This window comes from Eschrichtius robustus, chromosome 3, assembly GCF_028021215.1.
Source record: "Eschrichtius robustus isolate mEscRob2 chromosome 3, mEscRob2.pri, whole genome shotgun sequence".
Taxonomy (NCBI): domain Eukaryota; kingdom Metazoa; phylum Chordata; class Mammalia; order Artiodactyla; family Eschrichtiidae; genus Eschrichtius; species Eschrichtius robustus.
The window spans coordinates 1,498,603-1,522,221 of record NC_090826.1 but is presented as its reverse complement, the minus strand read 5'-3'; the positions used below and the strand labels follow the sequence as shown (position 1 = coordinate 1,522,221).

Below are 23,619 nucleotides of genomic sequence, written 5' to 3'. Positions count from 1 at the left end.
CGGGGACCAGGCAGGGGACAGCCCCTCTGTCTGGGCCCCGCGATGTCCCCCATATGAAGAGTCCCTGCTCCCCCAGGCCCGGAGGCGCCCACGGGGTCACCCCTGTGATGAGCTGAGTCCGGGGCTCGGGCCTGAGGCTGTGGTCACAGACCCAGGGGAGCCAGCCTGCCCACAGCTGCCCAAAGTGACCACAGGCCGCTGGGGGAGACAGAGGGGGCCGGCTGGAGCGTAAAGTAGCAGTGAGGTATGCAGCCTGCGCAAACCAAGAGAGCGGCATCTGAGAAGATGCCCCAAGAAAGTGGGACCCGAGGATCCCAGAAACGTGGGGTGCGGGGTGAACAGCCCAGGAGACCCCCGACGCAGAGGCCCCGGGTGGGCAGGGTGCTGCTCTGGGCCTGGCACCCCCACTGCCCCCGGCACCCCCGTGCCAGCCCCCAACAAGGGCATGAGCCTGTCTCCTGGTCCCCCAAGCCTGGTGGAGCCAGCAGACACTTCGAAAAGACCATCTTCGCCACACTCCCAGGCAGAAGGACGAAACAAACTGGAAACGACAGCCTGGAATGGTTGGATTCAGGGTGCACCAGGGGCGGTGGAGTCCCACTGGCCGGGGAGGTCCTCATCCCCACAGCCTCCTCAAGGGCTGCCGGCGCAGGAGGGGAGCCGAGGCCCCCATCTGGCCAGAGCCCTGGGGCCGCAGACGAACCCGTGGGAGGAGGCAAGAAGAATGGGGCGATCCAGGGCGCCGATGGGCCGGCAGGGGGAGGAAGCCACGGACAGCGGGAGGGAGGAGAGCTTCCAGAAGGCTCTGCCTGAATGGCCGAGGCCACACCCTCGTGCCCAGGCCCCCAGCTGCCCAGGGGCCCGGTCTGCACTCAGACAGCGGTACCTGCAGCCACAGCCCATCCACGCGCCTCCCTCCGCGCCCCCTCAGGACAACCTCAAGCCCTGATCAGCCGGGGGCCCGGCCGGGTCACTGGGTCAGCGCCCAGCCCCAGGCTGCCGCGGCCCAGTCACAGGACAGAGCCCGTGGAAGCCGGCACCGCCCTCGCCTCCCGGACCCCCTGCACCAGCCTGACCTAGATTCCGCGCCCGCATGCATGCCGGGCAGAGCCACGGCCAGCCTGGCACCAAGACAGGGGCCAGACGCCGGGCCAAACGCGGCCGCACAGTCGCTGGCCCGGCCCACCCAGGGCAACCCCCAACACCCCCCGCAGGCTCTGTGCGGAGCTGCCCACCACTTGCCCCGTGGCAGGCCAGGCCAGGCCCCCAGCACCTGGGCGTCCCCTTCAGCCTCACCAGCCTGTGCTGCACCATCTTGGCGCCCGTGTGCCACCCAGGCATGGGGACGGGAAGCCACTTGGCCACTTGCATCAATTAAAAATACAGACATCCTTGAAACTAGAAGCACATGCATGCAAAGCCCTGCCTTTGGCTACCAGGCCCGCAGGCCTTGCACGTGTTCCCGGGCCAGAGGGGGCGCAGGCGGCATGCACCCCCCATCCCAGGCCAGGTTCGGCAACCTGTGTGTCCCTGGGCCATCTTCCCTTGCCCTTCCCCCTCCCACCTATTCCGCTGCCCACCCCGCAGCCGACAGCCAACGTTTATTAAGCACCTGCTGTGTGCCAGGCATTGAGCTTGGGGCCGGGGAGTAATGAGCAAGCAGAAGCAGCGTCCACCGTCAGGGAGCACCGGGGCAGGGGCAGAGGTGTCGGCGGGGCCATGCTCACCACGGCGAGAAGAGCTCTCGGCCCAGGACCCAGCTCAGGGCACAAAGGGGCCGAGGAGAGCGAGTGGGGGGGGGTGGGTACTAGACCCCTCCTTGGCCATCAGCTCCCACCCCCTCACCGTGCCGAGGATGTACGGCCCTGTGACAGGGCATTCGCCACCCTCCAAAGGCCGCCTACCCCGGGTCTTCCCGGAAGTGCAATTTTATGTACAAATTATTTCCAACTTTACCGCATCACTACATCCAGACAACTGCTTACTTGGTGTTCATTGGTAGAATGGAAACCATTCAGAAATCCTGGGTGCTAGCACGTGTCTCCAACCACAAAATCCAATAAACAAGTTAGAGAGGGCTCATGGTGAGGGTTGAATTTGTCATGATGACTTAAACGGGGAAGGCGAGGCCGCCTGGGACGAGGCCACGGAGGGAACGGCTCACGGTTCAGCCCCGGGGGCTCCTGGCGCGTGGAGAGAGCCTTCCCAACCCTCGGCACCTGCCAGATTCCCAACCGGTCCCTCAGCGCATCCTGAGCTCCAGCCCCAGACGTGGACTGGGAGGGGCTTCAGGGCTGACGCTTTACAAAGAGGGGCCAGGTCCCCACAAGGCCATGGTCAGCACAGGGGCGAGAACTCTCTGGGGGGGGTCATGTAATCCTAACCAGTGGCCACGGGCTGCCCCGGTCACTGGGAGACGGAGCCCCAGTGCAAGGAGCCGGCCACCCACACCGCGACACCCCGACTTTAATCACCTTTACACCAGAGGGACGATGGTTGCATCCCCACAGATGTTCAAAGCCAGTGAGACTGGGGACACAAGAGGTGGACGAGGGGAATGAAGCTCGGCCTCGAGACCATCCCGTGGAGATGGTCTATGGGGGGTCGGGGGCAACCCCGTACCAGCTTCTGGGAGCTCAGGTGTGCCAGGAGGCCTCGCCGGCCCCCAGTTCAGAGCCACTATCCCTCCACCCCTCCCCCCGCACTGGAGTCACTGGGGCTCTAATCCTGACCTCGCTCCTCTGGAGACTCAGGCAGTGCCCTGAGCCCCTAGCAAGGGGGACACAGGGTGTCGGGGGGGGGGGGGTGGTGGTGTGAACGCACAGCTGGGGGGGTGTGAACACAGAGCTGGGGGAGGTGGGGGGTGTGAATGCACAGCTGGGGGGGTGTGAACACAGAACTCGGGGAATTGGGGGGGTTTGAATGCACAGCTGGGGGGGTGTGAACACAGAGCTCAGGGAGGTGGGGGGGTGTGAACACAGAGCTCGGGGAGGTGGGGGGGTGTGAACACAGAGCTCGGGGAGTTGGGAGGGTGTGAATGCACAGCTGGGGGGGTGTGAACACAGAGCTCAGGGAGGTGGGGGGGTGTGAACACAGAGCTCGGGGAGGTGGGGGGGTGTGAACACAGAGCTCGGGGAGGTGGGGGGGTGTGAACGCACAGCTGGGGGAGGTGGGGGGGTGTGAATACAGAGCTCGGGGAGGTGGGGGGGGTGTGAACACAGAGCTCAGGGAGGTGGGGGGGTGTGAATGCACAGCTGGGGGTGTGTGACTACAGAGCTCGGGGCCAGGGCACCTGGAAAACATTTTCCCTCAAGACAAGACAGAGACCGCAAGATCCTACTCGACCAGGGGGCCCACCCACCAGACAGCCGTGGGTTCAGTGCCTGGTGGGATGTGGAGGGGTCCCTCCGGCGGCCCCAGGCAGAGGGCACCGGCCACAAGCGGTCAGTCTGGGCACCCGTGTCCATAAGCCTCCTGCTCAGCTTCCCCGAGGCCCCAGCCCCAGCCTGTCACCTTTCCTTCACTCTCAGGCTCCCGAGGATGACAGACCTTGGGTGGTGACAGGTCACATCCCCTGCCCCACGGTGACTGCCACACGGGTCCCCTCGACACGCACTTTCACCCACAGCCTGGGGGGAGTCAAGCCCTGGAGGACACAGCACTGGGAGCCCGGGCACCAGGCCCTTGGCCGCCTGCCCTCCCCTGTGCCCTCTGCACCCCCAGCTCCCCCCGCGGATGAGTGGACCCAGCAGTCATCAAGTGCTACATATGCAAATGTTTATTTTCTCTTTAGGGCAAAAAAAGAAAAGAAGCAAGAGGGTCGGCCTGTGGGGCGGGTGAGTCACTGGGGTGTCCAGCAAAGGGCGGGGAGCAGCGCCCAGCACCCTGTGGGCAGGACGGGAACTGCCCCGCCCCACCCACCCCTGCAGGTGCCACCTTGACACGGGGTGAGCGCTGGTCAGCCTCTGGGCAGTCACTTGGAGGAAAGCTGCCCCCTCCAGGGAGTCCTAACTGACCACCTGCAGTTCCTCGGTGCCCCTCAGGAGCGGAAGCCCATCCTGCAGGCTCACCCCCACCCCCACCTCAGCAGACCTCAGTTCCCCCGGGAGCCTCATTCATTCAGGCGACCCGGAGAGAAGCCGCTGGCAGCTGGAGATGGAAGCAGAGGGGACACGGACGCTGTATCACGGCCCACGGGGCTGCGGAGGTGCACAGGCCTCCCAAGCCCTTGGTCCCTCACAGCCCCCACCCCACCGCCAGACGCGCCCCCAACCCCGGAGTGGGCAGGCAGGCAGGAGTCCCAGCAAATCGGGGGCAGGCTGACCCAGAACGGGCCCCCAGGGCCAGACCGTATTCCTGTCCCCGATGGATGGAGCCACCAGCCGGTCAGTCCAGGCTTTCTTCCAAGAGTGGCCCCCCCCATGCAGCCCACCATGAGGAGAGCCATGAGTGCCCCAACCCCAGGCCACCCTGGGTAAGGACTCGCCAGTGTAATGACCGTCAGGGCAGGACCGAAAGCCACTGCAGCCACACATGGGTGCCTGAGGCCAGGAGAGGCCAGCCCGGGGGTTTTGGGGACGGCTCCCCACTCCTCAGGAAAGGACGGCGGCCAGGGACCCAGGCTAGCCAGAGGACCCGAAGCAGAGGCCCAGGGAAGGTGTCACCCACCCCCGTGGTGTCCCAATAGTGGGAGCAAACCCGAGGTCCCTTCCCTCTGGGAGCCTGCGTGGCCCTGGGACCGGCTCTCGGCCCCCCAAGCGCAGCCCTGCCCCGGCCCTGGAATGGGTGGGAGGGGTCCTACCCCAGCTGAGGGCTGGTCCTCTGAGGACGGGGTGGGCTACAAGCCCGAGGCACTCCTCCCACCAAGACCCCTGGACAAGCCAAGGTCAGAGGAAGGCCCAGCTCCCGAGTCCCAGGAGGGGAGGCGCCTGAGGTGGTGGCAGCCTCCAGCCTGGGTCCCCTACGCGGGCCAGCAAACCATCATGCACCCTCTCCGCCGCCTGCTCCTGTCCCGCTGAGGCCCGAGCTGCAGCTGCGGCCCCCGATGCCTGCAGGAGCTGGGGGGCTTCCCGTGGGGGTCACGTGGCGTGGGCTCCGCCTGACCTCTATGTGTCTCAGGGGCCACTGATGGCTGCGTCACCGTCCGGGCTTATAAGGACGCTAAATTGCACAGCTGAGTGCACGGGGCAATTTAGGTCTTTTTTAGGAGACGTGAGAGCACGTGGCAGAGAACATGAGGTCAGGGCGGAGCACACAGCCACGTGCCCCCCACGGGATGCCCCCCAGATCCTGCAGGCATGGGGGCCGCAGCTGCAGCTGGGGCCTCAGCGGGACAGGAGCAGGCGTCCCGGAGGCAGGGTGCATGATGCGTTTGCTGGCCCGGCAGGGCCAGGTGGGCCTTGCTGCACGACCGGGGGTGTCGTGTCCTAGAGGCGGGCTGTGGCCCTTTGAGGGTCTTCCTAGGAGGGATGGCCTGGCAGCCCCCCTCCCACTCCTGTCCTCCTGTCCCGGGCAGCTGGCGGAGGAGATCAAAGGCCAGTAGGGGTCTGGCACTGTGGTCTGATGTGCCATCTGGTCCTGGCGGCTTGGTGACCCCAACTGCAGCTACAGACCCAAGGGGTGTGGGCTGGGGGGCTCCCTGTGCCCCACGTCCCAACGTGGCCGTGCTGACTCTCCCTGGGCCTTCGTCGGCCCCTGTCCGTCTGCCTGCCTGTCTGCTGTCCTGAGAAAAGCCCCCCAGGATCAGGCACCGCCCAGAGCCTGTCCTGCCCGGCCCCTCAGCCGTCCAGCTCAAGCCGGCAGGTCTCTGCAGAGCAGCCCCTGCAAGCGGGGCCGGGGAAGGACTCCCCAGGCAAGGCCATCAGAACCCATGGGCGGGCGGAAGGGGGCAGCCCCCGGAGATGGCCACCTTGCCACTCTGACAGCCCGCAAGGGCCCCACCTCACTCTGGGCCCCGCTTCCCAAGATGCATCGGGTACCCCCCAACTCAGCCTGCAACGATGCTGTCTCCTTACACAGAATATAACTCCCAATAATGCCGAGCCCAAAATAACCCCACAATGAGCCACGTGCCGAGCTCCCACCGGAGAATGCGGCTGAGTCGAGCACAGCTGCAGAGTTGCTTTAAAAATACTCTAAACACGCACACGCACACACAAACACACACACAAACCCTCTTCGAGGATGCCTGCCCCGCCCACGGCAGGTAGGCGGTGAAGGTGAGGGCACAGGCGGGAAGGGGACCCTGTCCTCCCCACCCCAGCGGCTGACAGAAGGCCCCAGGCAGCGGTGCAGGCGGAGGGGCAGACGGGGTGCCCCGAAAGTGCTCTCCCACCCCTGACCGCGGCAAAGTCCTCCAAGGGCTCTGACCCCCAACCCTCCCCAACCCTGCCCCCAAGACCTCCTGGGACATGCCCCCCCAGCATGGGGGGCGGTGCTGGACGGGCTCTCCTCTTCCAGAAGGTGGGGCTACCCAGGCCTCCACCTGCCCCCGCCCGCCCCGGCCCCCTCTTGGGCCCTCCGCCCCTCTCCGCTCTCCTGTGCTCCCCCCACCAACCCGAGGAGCAGCCGATGCCCGCCACACCCGAGGGAGACACGGGTGGGCCTGTCGGGCGGCCGTCCTCTAGCTCCGCTGAGGGGGCGGGGGGCCTCTTGCGGGCCAGGTGCACATCTGTCCAGGGCAGGTGCAGGAGGCGCCTGTTGGGTCTCTGGCAGTTCCAGACCCAGAGCGGCTGGCACCCAGTTCCAGGTGCCCACTGGCCTTGGCTCCCTCGCCAGAGGGTCCTGGGACGGGCCGGCTCCCTGCATCCCACGGCACCAGGTACTGTACCTGAGACATCAGGTCCAGCGGCTCTTCTTCAGCCACTGAGAATGCAGCAGGGCCCAGACGCTGCAGAGGCCAATCGGACCCCATGAATGGCTGGAGAAGCCCACCGGCACCCAAATCCTCCCCTCCCCAAACTCGGGGCTTCTTCCGAGAGGAGAGCTCCAAGGGCCCTACTGAGTCCCACACCCCAGAATCCTGACCCCAGGATCCCCAGGAAGGCTGGGGCCGGCCATCAGGACACCCCCTGCCGGTAAAGGGGCCCAGCCCACACAGGGCACTGCTGGTCCAGCCCCTACAGAATGAGAGGCCCAGGACTTGGACACCCAGAGCCTGCACAGAATGACCCCTCATTGCAGCCACTCCCGGGGACAGCAACGCAGGCCACAGCAGGCTGGACAGGTGAGGGCAACGAGGACAGGCCACGGTGACATCCATTTGCTCAGTCCCTCGGGACGCAGCTCCACCCAGAGGGGCACAGGCTGGCTTTGTTCTGGGGAAGCAGACCCCCTGCCCACCCCTCCACCCCCAAGGCCACCAAGGCAAACGGAGGTCCGCTGGAGCCCTGGTCCTCGCTGCCCGCTGGCTGGGGCGGGCAGCCACCTGCTGCTGTGGAACTCCGCTTTGCCAATCCCGCTGCAGCCTGAGAAGTGGGCCATGGCCTGGCCTGGAAAGCGGTTGCTCGGAAACGCTCCATGGTCACGGGATCTGCCTCTGCGGCAGGTGGCCTGCAGGGAGCTGCGCGCAGCAGAGGTGCCCTGGCCCGGAGCCCCTTCCCCGGGGTGCGCCCACCTGCCTGGACCTGGGGAGGGGCTCCCCAACGGTCCCCTCCCTGCGCCCCTGGGGGAGCAGGCCCGGGCAGCCCCAGAACTCCTGCCCACCCAGGGATGGGGGCTTCCCTCGCTACCCCTCCCCACTTGAGAAATGCAGGAAGGGCTTTCCCAGCAACCCCTGCCCCATTGTGGGCCGAAGCCCTGGGGACACTGGGAGCTGCAGCAGCCCACGCCAGCTCGGGGAGGCCACACCCGGGGGGGGTGCCCACTGCTGGGGTTGGCGAGAGTGGGGCGATGGCATCCCGGGGGCAGTGTGCACAGGCACAAGGGCCCCGGAAGGACAGCAGGACCTGGACCCTTGGGCACGGCTTTCCTCAGAGGGGAAGACAGCTTGGGGAGTGGACAGAAGGGCGGTGCAGAGGGCGTCCGTGCCAGGAGGAGTGCCTGTCCGTGCCAGGAGGAGTGGCCCTGACCCCCGCACCGCAGCCAGCATGCCCGGGCCCCACGACCCCTTCCATGAAGGGAAGCGGAACCAGCACCCAGTGAGCGCCTGCTGTGTGCACAGAGGGCCCTAGCGCACCGGACGCCGAGGGTCTCGCCCGCTCCTCGCCTGCCGCCCCAGGGCCCCGGCAGGTCACCCCACCCAGCCTCCACGTAAATGGGGCGATAGCAGGACCAAGGCTTCTGGGCCTGGGAATAACACGCACAAGGGGGCCTCCCAAGACCCAGATCGACGGGCGAGGCCCCCGGGAAGGGAGGCCTGTTCCTGCTTCTGGTTGGGGAGCCCTGGCCAAGCTTCCCCCACCGGGAATTATCTAGGCACCTCCCCAGGCCCACCTGCTGCTCTCCTGGGCAGCGAGGGGAGGGCGGGGGCAGGAGGGGAGGGCAGAGGCAGTACCACGGTCCACCTTGGCCAGCCCTGTCCCTGGGGCTCACTGTAGGTCGGCGCTGCTGCCTCTGAGCTGAGATTAAATCCTCCCCCCAGGCTGACCTCCCGCGCGCAAGGTGGGCCGCATGGGCAGCTGGGGATCCCGGCCCAGGCGCGGCTCCGGGAAGCCCCGGTTTGCTCCCTGAGGGGTCCGGTCCAGCACCCGGGCCCAGCCATCCCCTGGGCTCACCTCTCCTTTTGTAAACCAGGGCGGACACGGTGCCCGTGGGGAGACAGTGACACAGGCCCCCACCAGTCCCCAGGGGCGCCCCCTCCCGGCAGGGGAGCCGTGCTGTACCCGTGCTGCCGGGGGGCCCCGCTCAGCCGGCCCTCCATAGGCCGCTGGGAACACAAGCCCCACGGCACGGGTCTGGCATTTGTGGAGGGTGACACAGGTCCCGGGGCTCCGAACCTGCGTTCTGTGTGAACAGACGCTTGTGCACGGTGTGCCGGATGCCAGAGCCTCCCCATAGCTCGGGCCTGAATCATCACCTCCCAGCAGCCCTGGTGCACGGCGGGGGAGGCGGGGCTGGGGGCCCAGAGCCCGTGGACGCAGGAGGCGGACGCCTACCGCCCCGTGGGGCCACCCGCCTGTGCCCCGCGATGCTGGCCCAGCCCCTTGGGGAGGCGTCCGATCCACGGTCACAGGGGCACTCTGCTCCCAAGTGCAGGGGACCCTCCCCGGGCAGCCCCTGCACAGGGAGAGGGGCCGTGGCCGCCCACACCACAGACCCGCAGGGCTGCCCACAGCCCTTCTCACGAGGGGGTGTAGGGGTAGCAGCTCTGGGGGTGAGCTGGGGCCCGAGGAGCCAGTTCCCGCGGCTGGGGAGAGGCCACCGGGCAGGGGCAGGGGCAGGGGCTGCCGGGGAGGCAGGAGCTCACTGGGCTTCCCAGCGGCCGAATCCATCTTCGTTAGCCACTTTCTTGGTGGCAGTTCCTGGCCTGTCGCTGCAGGTTGCAACCCTTGGCGCCGCTCCCCCAGGTAACTGTGTGGGATGAGGCAGCACCACCGGGCACACACAGCTCCAGGCTCCAGACCCGCAGTTAGGAGCCGAAGCAGCGCCGCCTCCCGGGCCCCATCCAGAGGTGGCGGGGCCTGGGGGATCGAGAGGCCCCTTGGCCCCTCGGCGCTGTGGGGGCCAACAGAGGCCTCCCTCCCGGACCAGCGGGCCCCATCCGCTGCCCCCTGCCTGGCATCCTGGGTCCTGCTTCCAGGGGCCGAGCAACAGGAGCCCACGTCCCCTCAGGGCAAGCAAAGCAGCTCCAGGTCTGGTGGAGCGATCACCGCCTTCCGGCATGTCCCTCACCTTGGCTACAGGTTAACTCGCTCACCCCACCATCACCAGCACCCCTCGTGACAGGTGGGGACACTGAGGCCCGGGGAGACCAGCATCTGGCCCAGGAACCCACAGCCCAGGAAGCGGCAGCCTGGAGGCCTGGGTAGGCGGGAGGCGTGACTCAGGACCAGGCTCGTGAATTTGCCCCTTTGCCGTTTTCTGAAGGCTGCAGGGGGCCTCCCGGAGGCCCTCGTCCTCGCTGCTCGGAGAGGCAACTGGAGGCTCTTGGAAAAGTGGGCCATTTGGTAATTGGCCCAGAGCAACACCCTGCGCTGAAAGGCCACCAAGGAAGGAAGCGACCCTCGAGGACACGGAACGTCTCCGGGAGGTAGGAGGTGCAGGAGGGCCCCCACCATCATTCTGCAGGTGGAGAACCAGGCCCTGGTGGGTGGGGCTCCCGGTATCGGCCGCCTGGCAGCTCAGCCACCTCCAACCAGCCTCGGGGTGCCGGCCGCCGCTGGGCGGGTGCTGTGGGCTCCCCTGGGGGCCCTGGTGGAGGCTGAGCTCCGCTGAGCTCTGGGTGCAGAGAAGCGGCCTCGCTCACCCACGCCCCAAGGCCCGCGGGGCCGGCAGTCGCTACTCAGCGCTTGGAAGCAGGGGACGCTGAGCGCTGGCGGTTCTCCAGGGAAAAGCAGCGGGAAGAGCCAAGTTCTGCGGAATGGCGGGGAACAGGCCGAGGGGAGCTCGGGGAACGGGAGAGGGGCGGGGGGCGGCGGCGGTCCCCACAGGCGGGGGCGGAAGGCAGAGCACCACACACAACCTCTCCTTTACTGCTCCGCAGGCTACTATTCGCCCATTTCACAGGTGAAGACACTGAGGCTGAGCCCCCGCCCAAGGCCACATGGGAGCCGGTGGCAGAACAGGAGCCAAGCCACATCTGCCCCTCTGGGGCAGGGCCCTCCCACCCCGCATCCCGCCCATCCTGGGAGGGCCAGCCCCGAGCAGAGGGTGCTCCCAGGAAGCGCAGAGCCACCTGCAGACCTGGTCTCCACCCACCCCTCACCTGGCATCCTGTTTAAAACGCGTATTTCTACTAAAGTAGCCCCCACCTCTCTCAAATATGTTTTTCCACTCTCCCAGGTAATGCCTAAAGCCCGCTACATACCCTTCTGGGGCTGTTCAGAGCCGTGCTGGGGCCGGGAGGGCCTGGTCAGGCAGCCAACGACGCGCTGGAGCCGGCGGGCTGCTCCTGGCCCAGAGACGCACTGGAGCCCCCAGACCGCCGGCCACAGAGGTCAGGTTTTGATGAGGGGGCATTTGGGAGACCCTGCCTGCCGTCCCCAGCAGGGGCGCTGTGAGCAGTGGGCCTGCGGGATCTGGGAGCAGCCATTCACTGAGAGGGTGAGGCCCCTGCCCAGGACCCACCTGGCCGCCACATCCCCCAGGAGGCCAGGACCTCCAGGGCCCCCTTCCCTCCTCCCCCCAGGTGCCTCTGGAGCCAGTGTCCGGCCCAAGGAGAGGCTGCGGTGGTGGGAACCCGGGAAGCAGCGGGCAGGGCTCCACCCTGGGCAGCTCTGCTCGTGCTGTCAGGGAATTCCATGCCAGCCCATCCTCAGCCCATGGGGCCCAGAGGGGTGAGATACGGGCCCTGCCTCTGGCTCACAGGTGTCCACCAGTGGGTGCAGCGGGCAGACAACACAGCCATTGTAGTGGGCTGAATGGTGGCCCCCAAAAGGTGCGGCTACATCCCAGAACTTATTTGGAAAAAGGTCTTTGTAGATGTAATCAAGTTAAGGATCTTGAGATGAGGCCATCCTGGATTACTCAAGGGAGCTCTAAATCCAATGACAAGTGTCCTCATAAGAAGAGGGGGGACAGGACACACGGGGGACCAGCCCATGTGAAGACAGAGACAGAGGCTGCAGCCAAGGAAGCCTGGGGCCGCCAGGAGCTGGATGAGGCAGGAAGGACCCTCCCCTGCAGGTTTCAGAGAGAGCGCAGTCCTGCCGACACCTTGACCTCAGACTTCCAGCCTCCAGACGTGAGAGAATAAATGTCTGTAGTTTTAAGCCCTCTAGTTTGTGGTCATTTGTTCCGGAAGCCCCAGGACACTCATGCCGCCCTCTCGAGCTGGCCGCAGGGCACGTGAGTTCAGGAAGCAGGATGCCTTCCTGATGAGGTGGGTGTCTCTGCTCGGGTCTGGCTGCCCAGGAGGCCACCAGGACGAGGACCACAGAGGCCTCAGGCCCAGGAGCCGCCCCATGCTGGCAGGGAGCTCCATTAAAGAAGCATTTGGTCATAACCCTCTGGAGGAGGGCAGGGAGGGCAGGCACCTCGGTGACAGACCCAAGGTCCCACAGCAGTGAGGGGAACAGAGGAGGCGAGGCGGGAGAACCGAGCTCCTCGCTCAGGCCAGAGGCCCCCTGGACTCTCCCTCCCTGCGGGACAGGGCAGGGACATTTCAGAGACTGCACCCTGCCCCCCACCTCCCTGCCCTCCTGGCTCCTGGGGTCGGGGGTTCAGTCATAAGTGAAGCCCCAGGTGAAGCCCCAGGTAAACCCCCCCCGCCCCTGGACCCGCATTTGGTCCCCGGATCCCTGCATCACACCTGTAGTGCCGGCCCATGTCTCTCCCTGCTCCCCACGCCAACCCAGCTGCTGGGTCCCATTAGCCAGTGGGACGGGCCCCCCTCTGAGTACAGGTGGAAAGTAGGAGCCCCAACGTGCCGGCCACTCACCCCCTTCCCCAGGGGGCCTGAGAATGAGCGTGTGTGCACGAGGGCCGGGGTCTGCACGTCTCCGAGGGCCCCACGGGGAAGGAGGCAATGAAGTGGCCGCTGACCCCAGGGGATGCAGGCGAGGTGAACATTTCGGAGCCTTCCCCCCACACATGTTCTGGGTTGTGAGTGGACGGCCCGACCCTGGGCCTCCCCAGGCCCAGCTTGTTTGCCATTGAGCCTGAGCCTCCTGGAGCCCCTGGCCCACCCCGTCTGAAGCGGAGCAGGAGCTGTGAAAACAGGTGTGAAGCGTCTGCTCCGATCCGTGGGGGTGGAGACCCTGAGATCAATGCCCCAGAGGCTGCTGGGAGCAGAGAGCGGGGATGAAGGCAGGAAGAAGAGCCGGGGTTGGGGGGGGCAGAACAGGAGCGGGGTGGGGCCCCCGCAGAACAGGAGCGGGGTGGGGCCCCCCCAGGCCACTCTGCCCCAGAGGGACACACACACACACACACACACACACACACACACAGACGGCTGCAGGGGCCGGAGGCTGGAGGAGACCCAAGCCAGATCAGCCCCAGGGAGCGAGCGCCCACCGGCCCTGGGTCTCTCTCCACAGCCTGGGCTGGGCTGGGCGGCCAGGCAGCCTCCTTTGCCCCTTTGTGCCGGGCAGCAGAAGGGACAAAAGCTCTGCTCTCGGCTGGCGGGCGGCTGCACCGGAGACGTCTCCCAGGAGCCCTTCCTACCCGAGCCGTGGATGCGGGCCTGTTACACAACAGACCTAAGAATAATCCGGGGGGAGGGCAGTGCAGGGGAGAAGGCCGTCCAGCCTCCTGGGACCCCTCAAGCTATGGTGGGCGATGGGGCCGGGCAGGTAGGTCCTACTTCTGCCTGGGGCCTGGGTCTGTCTGGAGGCCCCGGGGGCACCTCGGGGCACACCCACCCCCAGCACCTGGGAGACCAGACCGCAGAGTCCTGACTCCTGCCCCCACCCCTGGCTTCCAGGGACCGGCCTGGCTATTGGGAGTGGCAGGCGGAACCCCAGAAGACCCATCTGTGCCCTGTGGCCCTTGGGGTCAAAAGCCCCAGCTAGCCCACAAGGAAGCTGCATTTTCAGTGGCCCCGATGGCTGTCCCTTCCCAGTGACCCCCAGCACACAGGGCCTGGGGGCTACAGTGGACATGGGCGCGGGACAGGGGAGGGGACGGCTGGCCCAGCAGTGACAGCAGTGGAGCAGGTGGCAGGCAACCCGTGGGTCTCCAAACCAGACTCCCTTCCGGGGAGCGGGGAGCGGGGAGCAGGGCGGGCACGATAGTTAGCAGCTAATGAAGTAGGCCTATCAGGCGCAGGGTAACAGAGTATATACAAATTGGTCCATATCTCTCCATCTACTGCAGACATTAAAAATTAAAATCCAATTACAACTCGTATTGTCAAACCTGGCTGCTGCTGCTTACGGCAGCCCGTGTGCCAGGCGGGGGGATTATGTAAGCTGAGCTCTCAGCTACACAGGGCGAGGGCCTCGGGGAACCCCCAAGAGGGTCTGCAGGGGTCTCTCCAGCCACAGGTCCCTCTGGCACCTACGGGACCCCACGGACCTGGCCCAAGCACCGGCTGCGGGGGCCCCTGGCTGGTCACCCACAGAGGGGGGCCACTGCCAGCCTGCGGGACAGCCCCCCAGTGCCCCCGGCTGCCCCTCAAAAGCAGCATCCGTGGCTGGGTGTCAGGCGTGACCCCTGGACACCCCGGCCCAGCCTCGGGCTCACCGCGCACCCTGGATGCGCCACGTCCAAGACATCAAGGCCACTGGACCCCCCACCCTATTCTGGGAAGCCCCAGGCGCGGCACACACTGCCTGGCCTGACAAAGGCTCAGCCCTCTCACACCGCGGGCACAGGGCCGCGGCCTCTGGTCAGGCGCAGGCCAGGCGGGGCCACCGAGCAGTCGGGCCTCTGGAAAGGGGTCCGTGGGGACCCTGCAGACACGGCCAACGGCACACGCTCCACCTGCCTCCCCACCCCTTCTGGTACCCCCAGACCCTCCCCACAGGGCCACACAGAGGATGTGGCTATGGGTTAAGTACAGAGGAAATATGACAGGGTCGGGGGGCTGCTGGGGGTCTTTAGAGCCAATTTCTCCCATTATCCCAGGGTCCTGGGGGATACAGGCAGGCTGACTCCTGTCCCCACCACCCACGAGAGGAGATGACGACATCTGACCTGCCAGAACTCCCCTCTGGGGCTGCCGCTCTTTGACGGGGCTGTGGGCTCATCACAAATGGGGTCCCCATGACAGAAGCACTTGAGCACCAGGTGCCAGGGGAGCCAAGTGTCACCTCTCAGAGGTCAGGCAGAGAGGGACAGAGAGGACACAGACTGATACATTTTCATGGGTGCGGGGTGGAGAAGGCCAAGGGGGAAAGGCCAGCTTCAGCACGGCATCCGTGGTCACTCTGTCCACCTCAACGGTCGCCAGGCAGGATGGGGGCTGGGGAGGTCTCCTGCTTCCTTGGCATCTTCCCTCTGCCAGTTCCGGAAGTGTCCACGTCCCCTAAAGGACGCCTGCCCCACAGCTCCGCTCGCAGGCACAGAGCCCCAGGAGGGCCTGCTTCCCCCACCCCACCAGCACCTGCAGACAACCTGGACAGAGCTGTCCCGGAGCCTGGCTGGGTCCCGCCTGAACCGGCAGTGCCCGCCCGCCCGCACGCACGCCTGCCAGTGTTGGGAGAGGCTGGCCCAAGGCCAGAAGCGGCACCTGCAGCCCCGGGAGATGTGCCAGGCCCCTCTCTGCGCAGTGTCCCCCCAGAACCTCGCCGCAGACCCAAATGGCAGTGCACCACCTACAACCAGTGAGGGGGCGGGGTGCCCTGGCCTGGGCTCAGCAGGGCTCAGCCTCAGCTCAGGGGCCCCGGTGAGACATCCGTCCTCAACCAGGGCAGGAAAGTTCGCAGGGGGCGGCCCCCAGATCCCTCAGCCCGCCCCGGAGGCCTCCGAAAGAGCCCGGACCCCTCACCTGCCCCGCGCCATCCGACACCCACACCCCGGCCGGACCCCTCCAACATCGGGGGGCCCCCCTCCGGGGTCTGGACCTCAGAAGCATTTCGGCCCACCAGGCGGCCGTGGCGGCCGGCACGAGGGGAGCAGCGCGCGCCCCCTCCCCGCGCCGGCCGGGCCCGCCGCCCAGGGCAGCGGCGCCCCCGCGCGTCCACGGAGTCCCAGGCGCAGCAACAGGAGCGGCGCGGCACCTACTGTGCTTCCGCGGGGCGGCTCCCGCGTCCATTGTCTCCGCGGCGGCGGCGGCGGCGGCGGCGGCGGCGGCGGTGGCGGGGGCGGCGGCGGCGGGGCCGGGGGCGGGGGTGGGGGCGGCCGGGGTAGGGGCGCCGTCAGCGGCCGGCCCCGGGCTTGGGCTGGGGTCGGGGCTCGGGCTCGGGCGGCATCGCCCCACCGGCTCGGAAGCCCGCGGCGGGCTGTGCGCGCGGCGGGCTCGGCGCGCTGACACTACGCCCCGTGGAGGCGCCGCGCGCGGAGAGCGCTGTCACTCGTGCCGCCCGCACCACACCCCCTGCCCGCCCCGCGCGGGGAGGGGGCCGGGGGCGCGGGCTCGCGGCCGGCGCAGATCCGCGGGCGTGGGACGCGGAGCCCAGGCGCAGAGCGCGGGAGCCCGGGCGCACACTGGTGCCTGCCGGCCCGCCCCGCGCCCAAAGTATTTGCCCCGCAGAGATGCGCCCGCAGCCTCCCCGCACCCCCCACTTCCCCCTCCAATCCCCTCTCCGGTTGGCGCAGGCCGCGGGACTGGGAAGGGGGCGGGGCCGAGAACCGCTTCGCCCTCCAGAGGCTGGGCACTTGCACAGAGAGCGGCTCAGCTCCGTGAGACGGGTGTTTGCCAGGCACTGCCCCCCACGTTCCCAACCCACCGCCACCCTGGTGCTTGAAGCGAGGGGCCTGGGCCACCCCTCCCCCAAGATGTAAGGTGGCACGTGCAGAAACCTGCACCAGTGTCTGCAGCTGCGGGGGAGGGGTGGCAGCCCAGCCCCGGAGTGGCTCCTCTTCGGGACACCAGGTACCGCTCAGCTCACACCAGGGGGCAGACGACCCTGGGTTGGGGGAGGGGCGCTTAGCGCTGCTGTCTTGGAAACTTGTGACCCCCGAGTCTGGAGAGAGCGTGGAGACCAAAAGCAGTAGTGGGAGCTGCCCACCCCCTTGTCTCCCCAAAGGGCCCCCTGCCTCCCCAAACGGGCCCCCTGCCTCCCCAAACAGGCCCCCTGCCCGACGGCAGCGCCAGCCCCAGCACACTCGCCCTCTCACTGCTCCAGGTCCTGGAGGGTCCTCCAAGCAGCGACAGAGCCGGGGTCTGGACCCTGGGGACCCTCGTTCGTGGGACCTCCTGGCCAGATCAGGCTTCTGGGAGCCCCCTACAGCCTGCCTTTCTTCCCCTTCTGCTGCAGTGGAGGAGGGGCAGGAGAGGCAGGTCAGGAGAACAGGTCTGGCCAAGCACCCGTGTCCAGAGAGGCCGAGATCCCACCCGCTGGGCCTGGTCTAGTGACAACAGGAGACGAGATGCAAGCTCATGTCCCAGCTCCCCGCGGACCCACAAGTAGCCTCAGCTAAACCCCTCCCCTCTCTGGGCCTCAGTTTCCCCAGGTATAAGACCTGCTAGTTTCTAAGGTTCTTTCCAGATTGCTGCAGCCCAGAGAGGTTCCTGACTTTCCCCAAGCCACACGGCAGATTCCTTGGCTGTGCCACAGACCCCAGGGTGGACCTGAGAGCCCTCTCAGGGCCAAAGCTGAAGCACGAGAGACAGCATCTTGGCATCTGCCAGGACCAGCTGAATTCCCGAGGCTTCCTGCTTTCCAGCTACACTGGACAAGGGCTGGGCCCCAACTCCCAGCGCAGCCCTGCACACCTGCATTGGGAACTGCCCAGGTGTGTGTTTGGGGACGTTTCGTTTGGCTGAGGCTGACCTGGCTCTGGCAGCCCCCACTCAGGGAGGCATCAGGCACTCCCACCGGGCTGTGAACTGGAGGCAAAGACCCCATCAACACTTCCGTGAGGGGCTGTCAGAGTAATGCATCCAGAGCTGCAGAGGCAGCAATTAGGGCATCCCTCCACCTTCAGGACCACCACGGCGGCTCCGGGCTGCTTCCTTTCCTGGAATACCATCTCCAGCGGCTTCTCTGCCCACCCCCCAGGTCAGGGCCTGATGCCCAGGCCGGGCCAGGGCCACCCACTCCTCTCCCTCCTCCCCAGCCCCACCTGGACAGTGCCCAGGACCCGAGATGGCTGAGAAGGTGGAGTATGGAGACGCCCAGAAACGTGCAGGGGGCTCAGTGGGGCGAGCGCAAAGGCAGGGTAAGAGTGAAGGAGCCCCCGCAGGTTCTCGGGAGCCAAGCCCGGCCAGGACGGGACTCCCACCGGGAGGCCCCACGACATTCACACCAGTGGGTGCTCACAGCAGGGGCCTGGCGAGCAGGGCTGGGGGCTTCCTTCTGCCCTCTGCCCATCCCCAGCCCTCCAAGGCTTTCCTGAGTGACAGCTGGGCTGGGTGCGGGCAGGTGGGGAAAATTCCTGGGTACCCCGAGTGGGCAGCACCTCCTACCTGCACACCTTTCTCAGGCAGCATGGGGCCCTGTTGGGGGGAGGGGGTGGCTCCTCTCACGGGGACAGAGTTGCCGGTCCTGGGCACAGGGAGATTCCAGCAGCCCACAGGGATGTGCCCTCTGTGCCCAGGGGACACGGCTGAGAGCCCAAGAGCCAGGGACAAAGAGACACACAGACACACACCCAGAGACAGAGACGCGGAAACCAAGGGCAACGACGAGACGGGGAACCCGGGCTTGCTCCTGCACGAAATCAAAACTGAAATGCAAATCAGAAACCTCGAAAGAAACCTCCATTCTGCGCCAGAGACTCCAAGAATCCCCGGAAGGAGGCCACAGGACCTCTGGGCAGGCGGGGCTCAGGGCCTCCACACAAGGAGGCTGCGCGCGGTGTGTGGTGTGTGGACGTGCCTACCACGCCCACCAGGTCATCTGGGGGCAGCTTCAGCAGCCAGGGCAGACAGCCTGCCCCCCGCCCCGCCCAGCATCGCCCTCGCTGAGAGCCACCCCGGCCACCCTTCCTTACCTGTGTCTCCCAGACGGGCTGCTATCCGGGCCTCCCCTTCACCCCCTCTGGCCTCTGGGCCTCCCTCTGAGGCACCCTACCCGTGCTGCTTCTACACAGGCGTGAGAGTGCTACTCCGGTTCGAAACCCTCAGGGACTCTGCTCTCCTGTCACTCGACACAGCTCCCTCGGCCTGGTACCCAGGGGGCCCCACCCACTGGCCTCCGCCCCTCCCACTTGGCTCCCAAGGCCTGGAGTGAGGCCCCTCCTCCAGGAAGCCTTCCCTGGTTCCCTCATTCCACGCGAGCACGCCCCCTCTGAGACTGCGTCACAGAACTTCCCTTGAGATGTCACAGGGGCCTTGCCCTTGTTTCGCGTCTGTCTCCAGCAAGATGATCCCCAAACACACCAGCTAGCCTGGCAGCTAGCCTCGGGCATGTCTGCTTGCCAGATTGTCCTGCTGCCCTGTGTACCCAGAGACCATCCCCGTGGGCAGCGTTGCCCGGCTCTGGGTGTAACAGGTGGCCCCAGCGAGAGCCCGGCTCCGAAACCTTTCTGCAGCTGGAGGTCACCAGCGAGCACACAGGGCCCAGAGACACACACAGAGGCAGCAAGAGGCACAGCAAGTGCCATGGGCAGAACAAGGGCACGCTTGCCAGATCAATAAGCTTAATGGGGTGAATGTGCAATTCTCACCTGCTAAATTTAGAAAGTGTGTTTCAGTTTTCACCAGCAGCTGGTCTTAAGACGTCTAGTTCTCAATCAGAGCTCAAGACAACCTGCAGGATCAGATCCAGCTCTCCCGTCTCCTGCTTCCTACACACGGAGCCCGGGGCAGCCCTGGCCAGGCCAGTGTCAGCCTGGGTGGTCGCCAGGCATCTCCATGGGCACAGGAGGAGGGCTGGCCCACCTGCCCCAAGCCCCCAGGGCACTTTGCTGCACCAAGGTGGTGCCGACTGGGGGGCATGTCTGATGGGCCAGAGGTCTTTGTGGGCACTGCCAGCCCTTAGGAATCATTGATTCCTGACCCCACTTTTCCTTTGAGGGGGAAGCTGAGGTGCAGAGAGAGGAAGGCACCTGCCCCAGGCCCCCCGAGACCAGGTATCCTGCCCGCAAAGGACCTCTTTCACTGGCAGGGGTGGGCGTTTCCATCTGGGTCTGGCAGGACGAGGACGGGGCCCCTGAGCTGGGTCAGGACTGAGGGGGCCTGGTCAAGGCCATGTCTAATACGGCCATCCACAGGGCCAGAGCCTCGGCTCTAGGCCAGCCTGGACCCCTGGGTCAGGCAGTGCAGCCACAACTGAGTGCAAGAGGTAGACCATGTGAGCAACCCCCCGGGGGCTCTCACGTCCTGGGACCTGCAGGGGAGGTGCCTGTGGATGGGGAGGGTGGGAGGCTGGTGGCAGGTGGGTGGGAGTGTGGAGGGCTGCTCCCAGCGCAAGAGCCAAGGCCAGCTGGGGAGAAAAGAGTCGACAGCCGCAGCTCAGGCCCAAGCCAACGTGGATGTGGAGGCCAGCAGGCCAGGGAGGAGGGGCCCAGGGCTGCAGTGGGGGGCGGGGAGGAGGGCAGAGTCCTTGACCTGCCCAAGCCGGGGTGGCTGGAGGTGCCCTCTCCTGGCCCTGGGTGGGGGCAGGACAGGAAGGAGAAGCACAGCTCCCTCCCCATCCTCCCTGCGGCCACCCCAACACTCAGTGCCCGCCACTGCCTTCTCCCCTAGCTGGGGGCCACTGGCCTGGGGGGAGCAGGGAAGGACCTGGGTGACAGGGAGGGATGTGGGTGGGGGAGGGGAGTGTGCCTTGGAGAGTGGCAGGGAGCAAGAGAGAGGGGGTGGCCGGAGCACAGGGGGGTAGCCCTGGCAGAGAGACCCCCCCAGGGCCACCCCAGGGCATCTCTGGACCAGGGGATGCTGGGCCCTGCCCCCTCTTCTCACCCCACGCCCAAACCCCTGGCCTACTGCACCCACCACTGTTATAAACCAACTATGGCTCTCACGCAGCAGCCAGCCCGTCTGCTGGGTGATGGCTCTGTTCATTCATTCATTCATTCATTCACCTTTTTGTTCTTTCATTCCTGCAACCACTGACAAACACTCTCTGTGAGTCCCCAGGGTGCCCGGCTGGGTGGCTAGGAATTCAGTGGGCCCCCATCCCAAGGCCCCTACCCCGGAGGCCTCTGTCCACTGACCAGCAGGAGACGACCAGCTCCCCAGTTTAACTGGCACAGCTGACACTAGGTGGCTTCCTGGCACAGCAGGAGGGGTCCTCGGATGGGAGGGGCTGAGCAGAGGGCTGGGGGGCGGCGAGGCGGGAAAGGGATGCAGGGGCCAGATCACAGCGGGCCTTAGAGACAAAAGTGAGGGGCTGTTCTCGGGTCAGGTCCAGAAGATCATTAAGACAGAGGGCTGGGGGGCGGGGAGAGGAGAGGGGGAGATGCGGGGTCTGGCTGCAGGCCTTCCTCAGCGGGGCCGGGACAACCAGGTGGCTCAGACAGGCAGGGCCGTAGGGGTAGAGGAAAGCGCGGGGACCTGAGACACTGAGGGGCAGGACTTGGGCTCCAGGGGTGAGTGCTGTCTGCTCAGACTGGGAAGCTGGGGAGGCTCTGACGTCCAGTTCTCATGCTGACGAGTTTGAGATTCAGGCAGAGCCGTCCAGCTGGCCTTGGGAGGTCCAAGGTGCACCCGGCCAGGAGTGGGGCCCCGGCACCGCGAGCGGGGTGACCCCTGGTGGACCTCAAGTCTCTGGGGCGGGCGACCATGCTCAGAGAGGAGGGGGCCTGAGCTGGACCAAGTGATGCCCGGCTGCTGCCCAAGTGCACCCCTCGTGTCTGGCTTGAAAGAAAGCAGAACCCGAAGCCCCTCATGCAGGGCCTGCTCGGGTCCAGCACCCTGTGCCGGCACACGCTGAGGGCTGGCTCTCCCCAGTCCACAGGGCTGCCCAGCCCAGCGGGAGGGCAGAGGCTCTGGGCTCTGGGCTCCGGGATGAGTCCTGGCGCAGAACCCTGGGAGGGGCCGAGCAGGACTTCATGCCCCCCTCGCCCACTCCCCACCCAATGGGTGTCCTTCCTGGCCCCAACCCCTCCTCATCCAGCCAGACTCAGGAGAGGCCGTGCCCTGGGCAGCCCTGTGTTCCCCGGGGCCCAGTCCGCAGGGGCAGGGCAGCAGGGCACTGGGAATAGCCAGCCAGCCCAGCCTGCACGGCCACCCCACCCCCAGCTCTCCCAAGCGACAGGGCCTGCAGGCAACGGCGTGGCTCAGCTCAGGGAGCTGCTGCCCCCAGGCGAGATGGCGGAGAGGGGCCCTAGCTTTCTCCAGGCCAAAGAAGGAGACTCCCAGTGCCCCACGCCGGGCACGGCACGAGCCCCCAAGGTTGGGCCACACCAGGCCCGGGCTGGGCCTCCTGTAGCAGCGGGCCTGACCCCCAAAGACTCCAGAAACCCAGGCTCCCCTGTCAATCACAGCAGCGCCAGTGCAGGGTCACCTCCCACACAAGCCCCATCGGTGAGCGGCTGTTCCCAGCGCTGCCCTGCCCAGGCTCCACGCACCAGGAGGTTCTGCCACCCGGGGACCCCTGTCGGGGCCTGGGCCCCTTCCCCAGTCCCTGCAGAGAGCCCCCCCCCCCACCGCCACCCCTAACATCCCTCACCTTACAAACCCAAAGCAGCTTCTGATAAGCTTGCTGCTGGCCCGGCTGGCTTCCTCTGGCCAGGCTGGCTGGGTAGGGCGGTTGGAGGGCCAGCCCCCAGCACTGGTCAGCTCAGAGGAGTCCCAGGTCCAGTGCATTGGGCCCCCTGCTCCCCTGGCCCAGGACCAGGTTTCCTCCTGCAGGAAGCAGCACCCAGGCCCCCAGCTGCAGCTTTAGCCTGTCCACCGGCCCCAGCCATCCTGAGGACCAGCCCCCAGCTCCATCCCCTGCTTCTAACTGCAGCAGCCCCTTCCCTACACCCTGATGTGGAGCCCAGCGGTCTGTCCCCCTTTCCCAGCCTGCCCTGGGCTGCCTGCTCCCCTGAAGACTGGGCGGGATGGTCTGGGGCCCTCCTGCCCATCTGCCATCAAAGCCAGGTCTCTGTCCCAGGGCCCAGCCCAGTTCTAACGCATGCCGGATAGTTAGGAGCTGCAAGCCCCGCACTTCTCAGAAGAAATCTCCCCTGTGCAGCAAGCTCTGGGCATGGGGGAACCCCCCATGCCACCCCTGCGTGTGGAGCCTCGGGCATCCCTGTGCGCCCAGGCCCAGGGTAGATGCCCGAGGACAAAAACAACTCATGGCTTCATCCACACAACCTGCCCAGGACTCATGATGACAAGGAATAGCAGTGCATGTGGCACCAGGGAGAGGGGCCCGCTGGATCCCAGAGAGGGGACAGGACCAGAAAGGTTCTGTCCCCCGTCCCCTTTGCTAGGAAACCCCGCAGTCAAGTGCTTCTCTGCTTGCTTGGGTGGGGTGTTTCCTGGAAGAAAGACCCTCACCACACTCTCCAAGACTGGAGAGTCAAATTGGCCAGCTGACCCTTTGGGCTGCCTGTTAGAACTGTGCATAAACTGAGAGTTAATAGGCCACGAGCGAGCACCCGAGGGAAGCAGATGAACTCATAGTACTTGGACTTACTAACTTGTACTTTATCTACTCAGAGGCAGGGTTTGGTTTTGCTTTTCTGAACCAGGCTGCATTCTGTATTCGTGAGGATTAGGACCCTCTGCGCAAGGGGAGCTCGTCCCTGCCCAGAGGCCCCCAGGGGTGTCCAGAGAATGAAGGAGCCCAAAGCCACTATTGTCCAGGAAGCCGTGATCGCTTTTCCCAGGCGCAGATCACCCTGAAGGTGAGTCCTGCCTCTTCCGGAAAGGCCTCTGACCCCTCAGCAGGTGGGGCTAATTCTGGAAAAGCAGCGGGGGAGGCCGGCTCGAGTGCACCAGACACCGAGGCTGCCCAGGAAGCTGAAGGCGGGAGCTTCAAAGAGCTTGGTGAACATCCAATGCCAAGGCTGCCGTGCTTCCAAGGAGACAGCCAG

General features: G+C 66.3%; 1 protein-coding gene across 1 annotated transcript; it reads left to right on the top strand.

Moving 5' to 3' along the window:
- Positions 1-9,519: 9,519 nt before the first annotated feature.
- LOC137763065 (collagen alpha-2(I) chain-like) lies at positions 9,520-22,475 on the top strand. The gene is made up of 15 exons (XM_068541821.1): positions 9,520-9,791; positions 10,027-10,094; positions 10,388-10,665; positions 10,942-11,095; positions 11,288-11,435; positions 12,797-12,977; positions 13,137-13,391; positions 14,126-14,543; positions 15,090-15,365; positions 15,451-16,219; positions 16,300-16,383; positions 16,774-16,984; positions 17,764-17,865; positions 21,830-22,114; positions 22,212-22,475. The coding sequence occupies exons 1-15, from the start codon at positions 9,520-9,522 to the stop codon at positions 22,473-22,475; spliced, it is 3,765 nt and encodes a 1,254-aa protein (XP_068397922.1).
- The last annotated feature ends 1,144 nt before the right edge of the window (positions 22,476-23,619 follow it).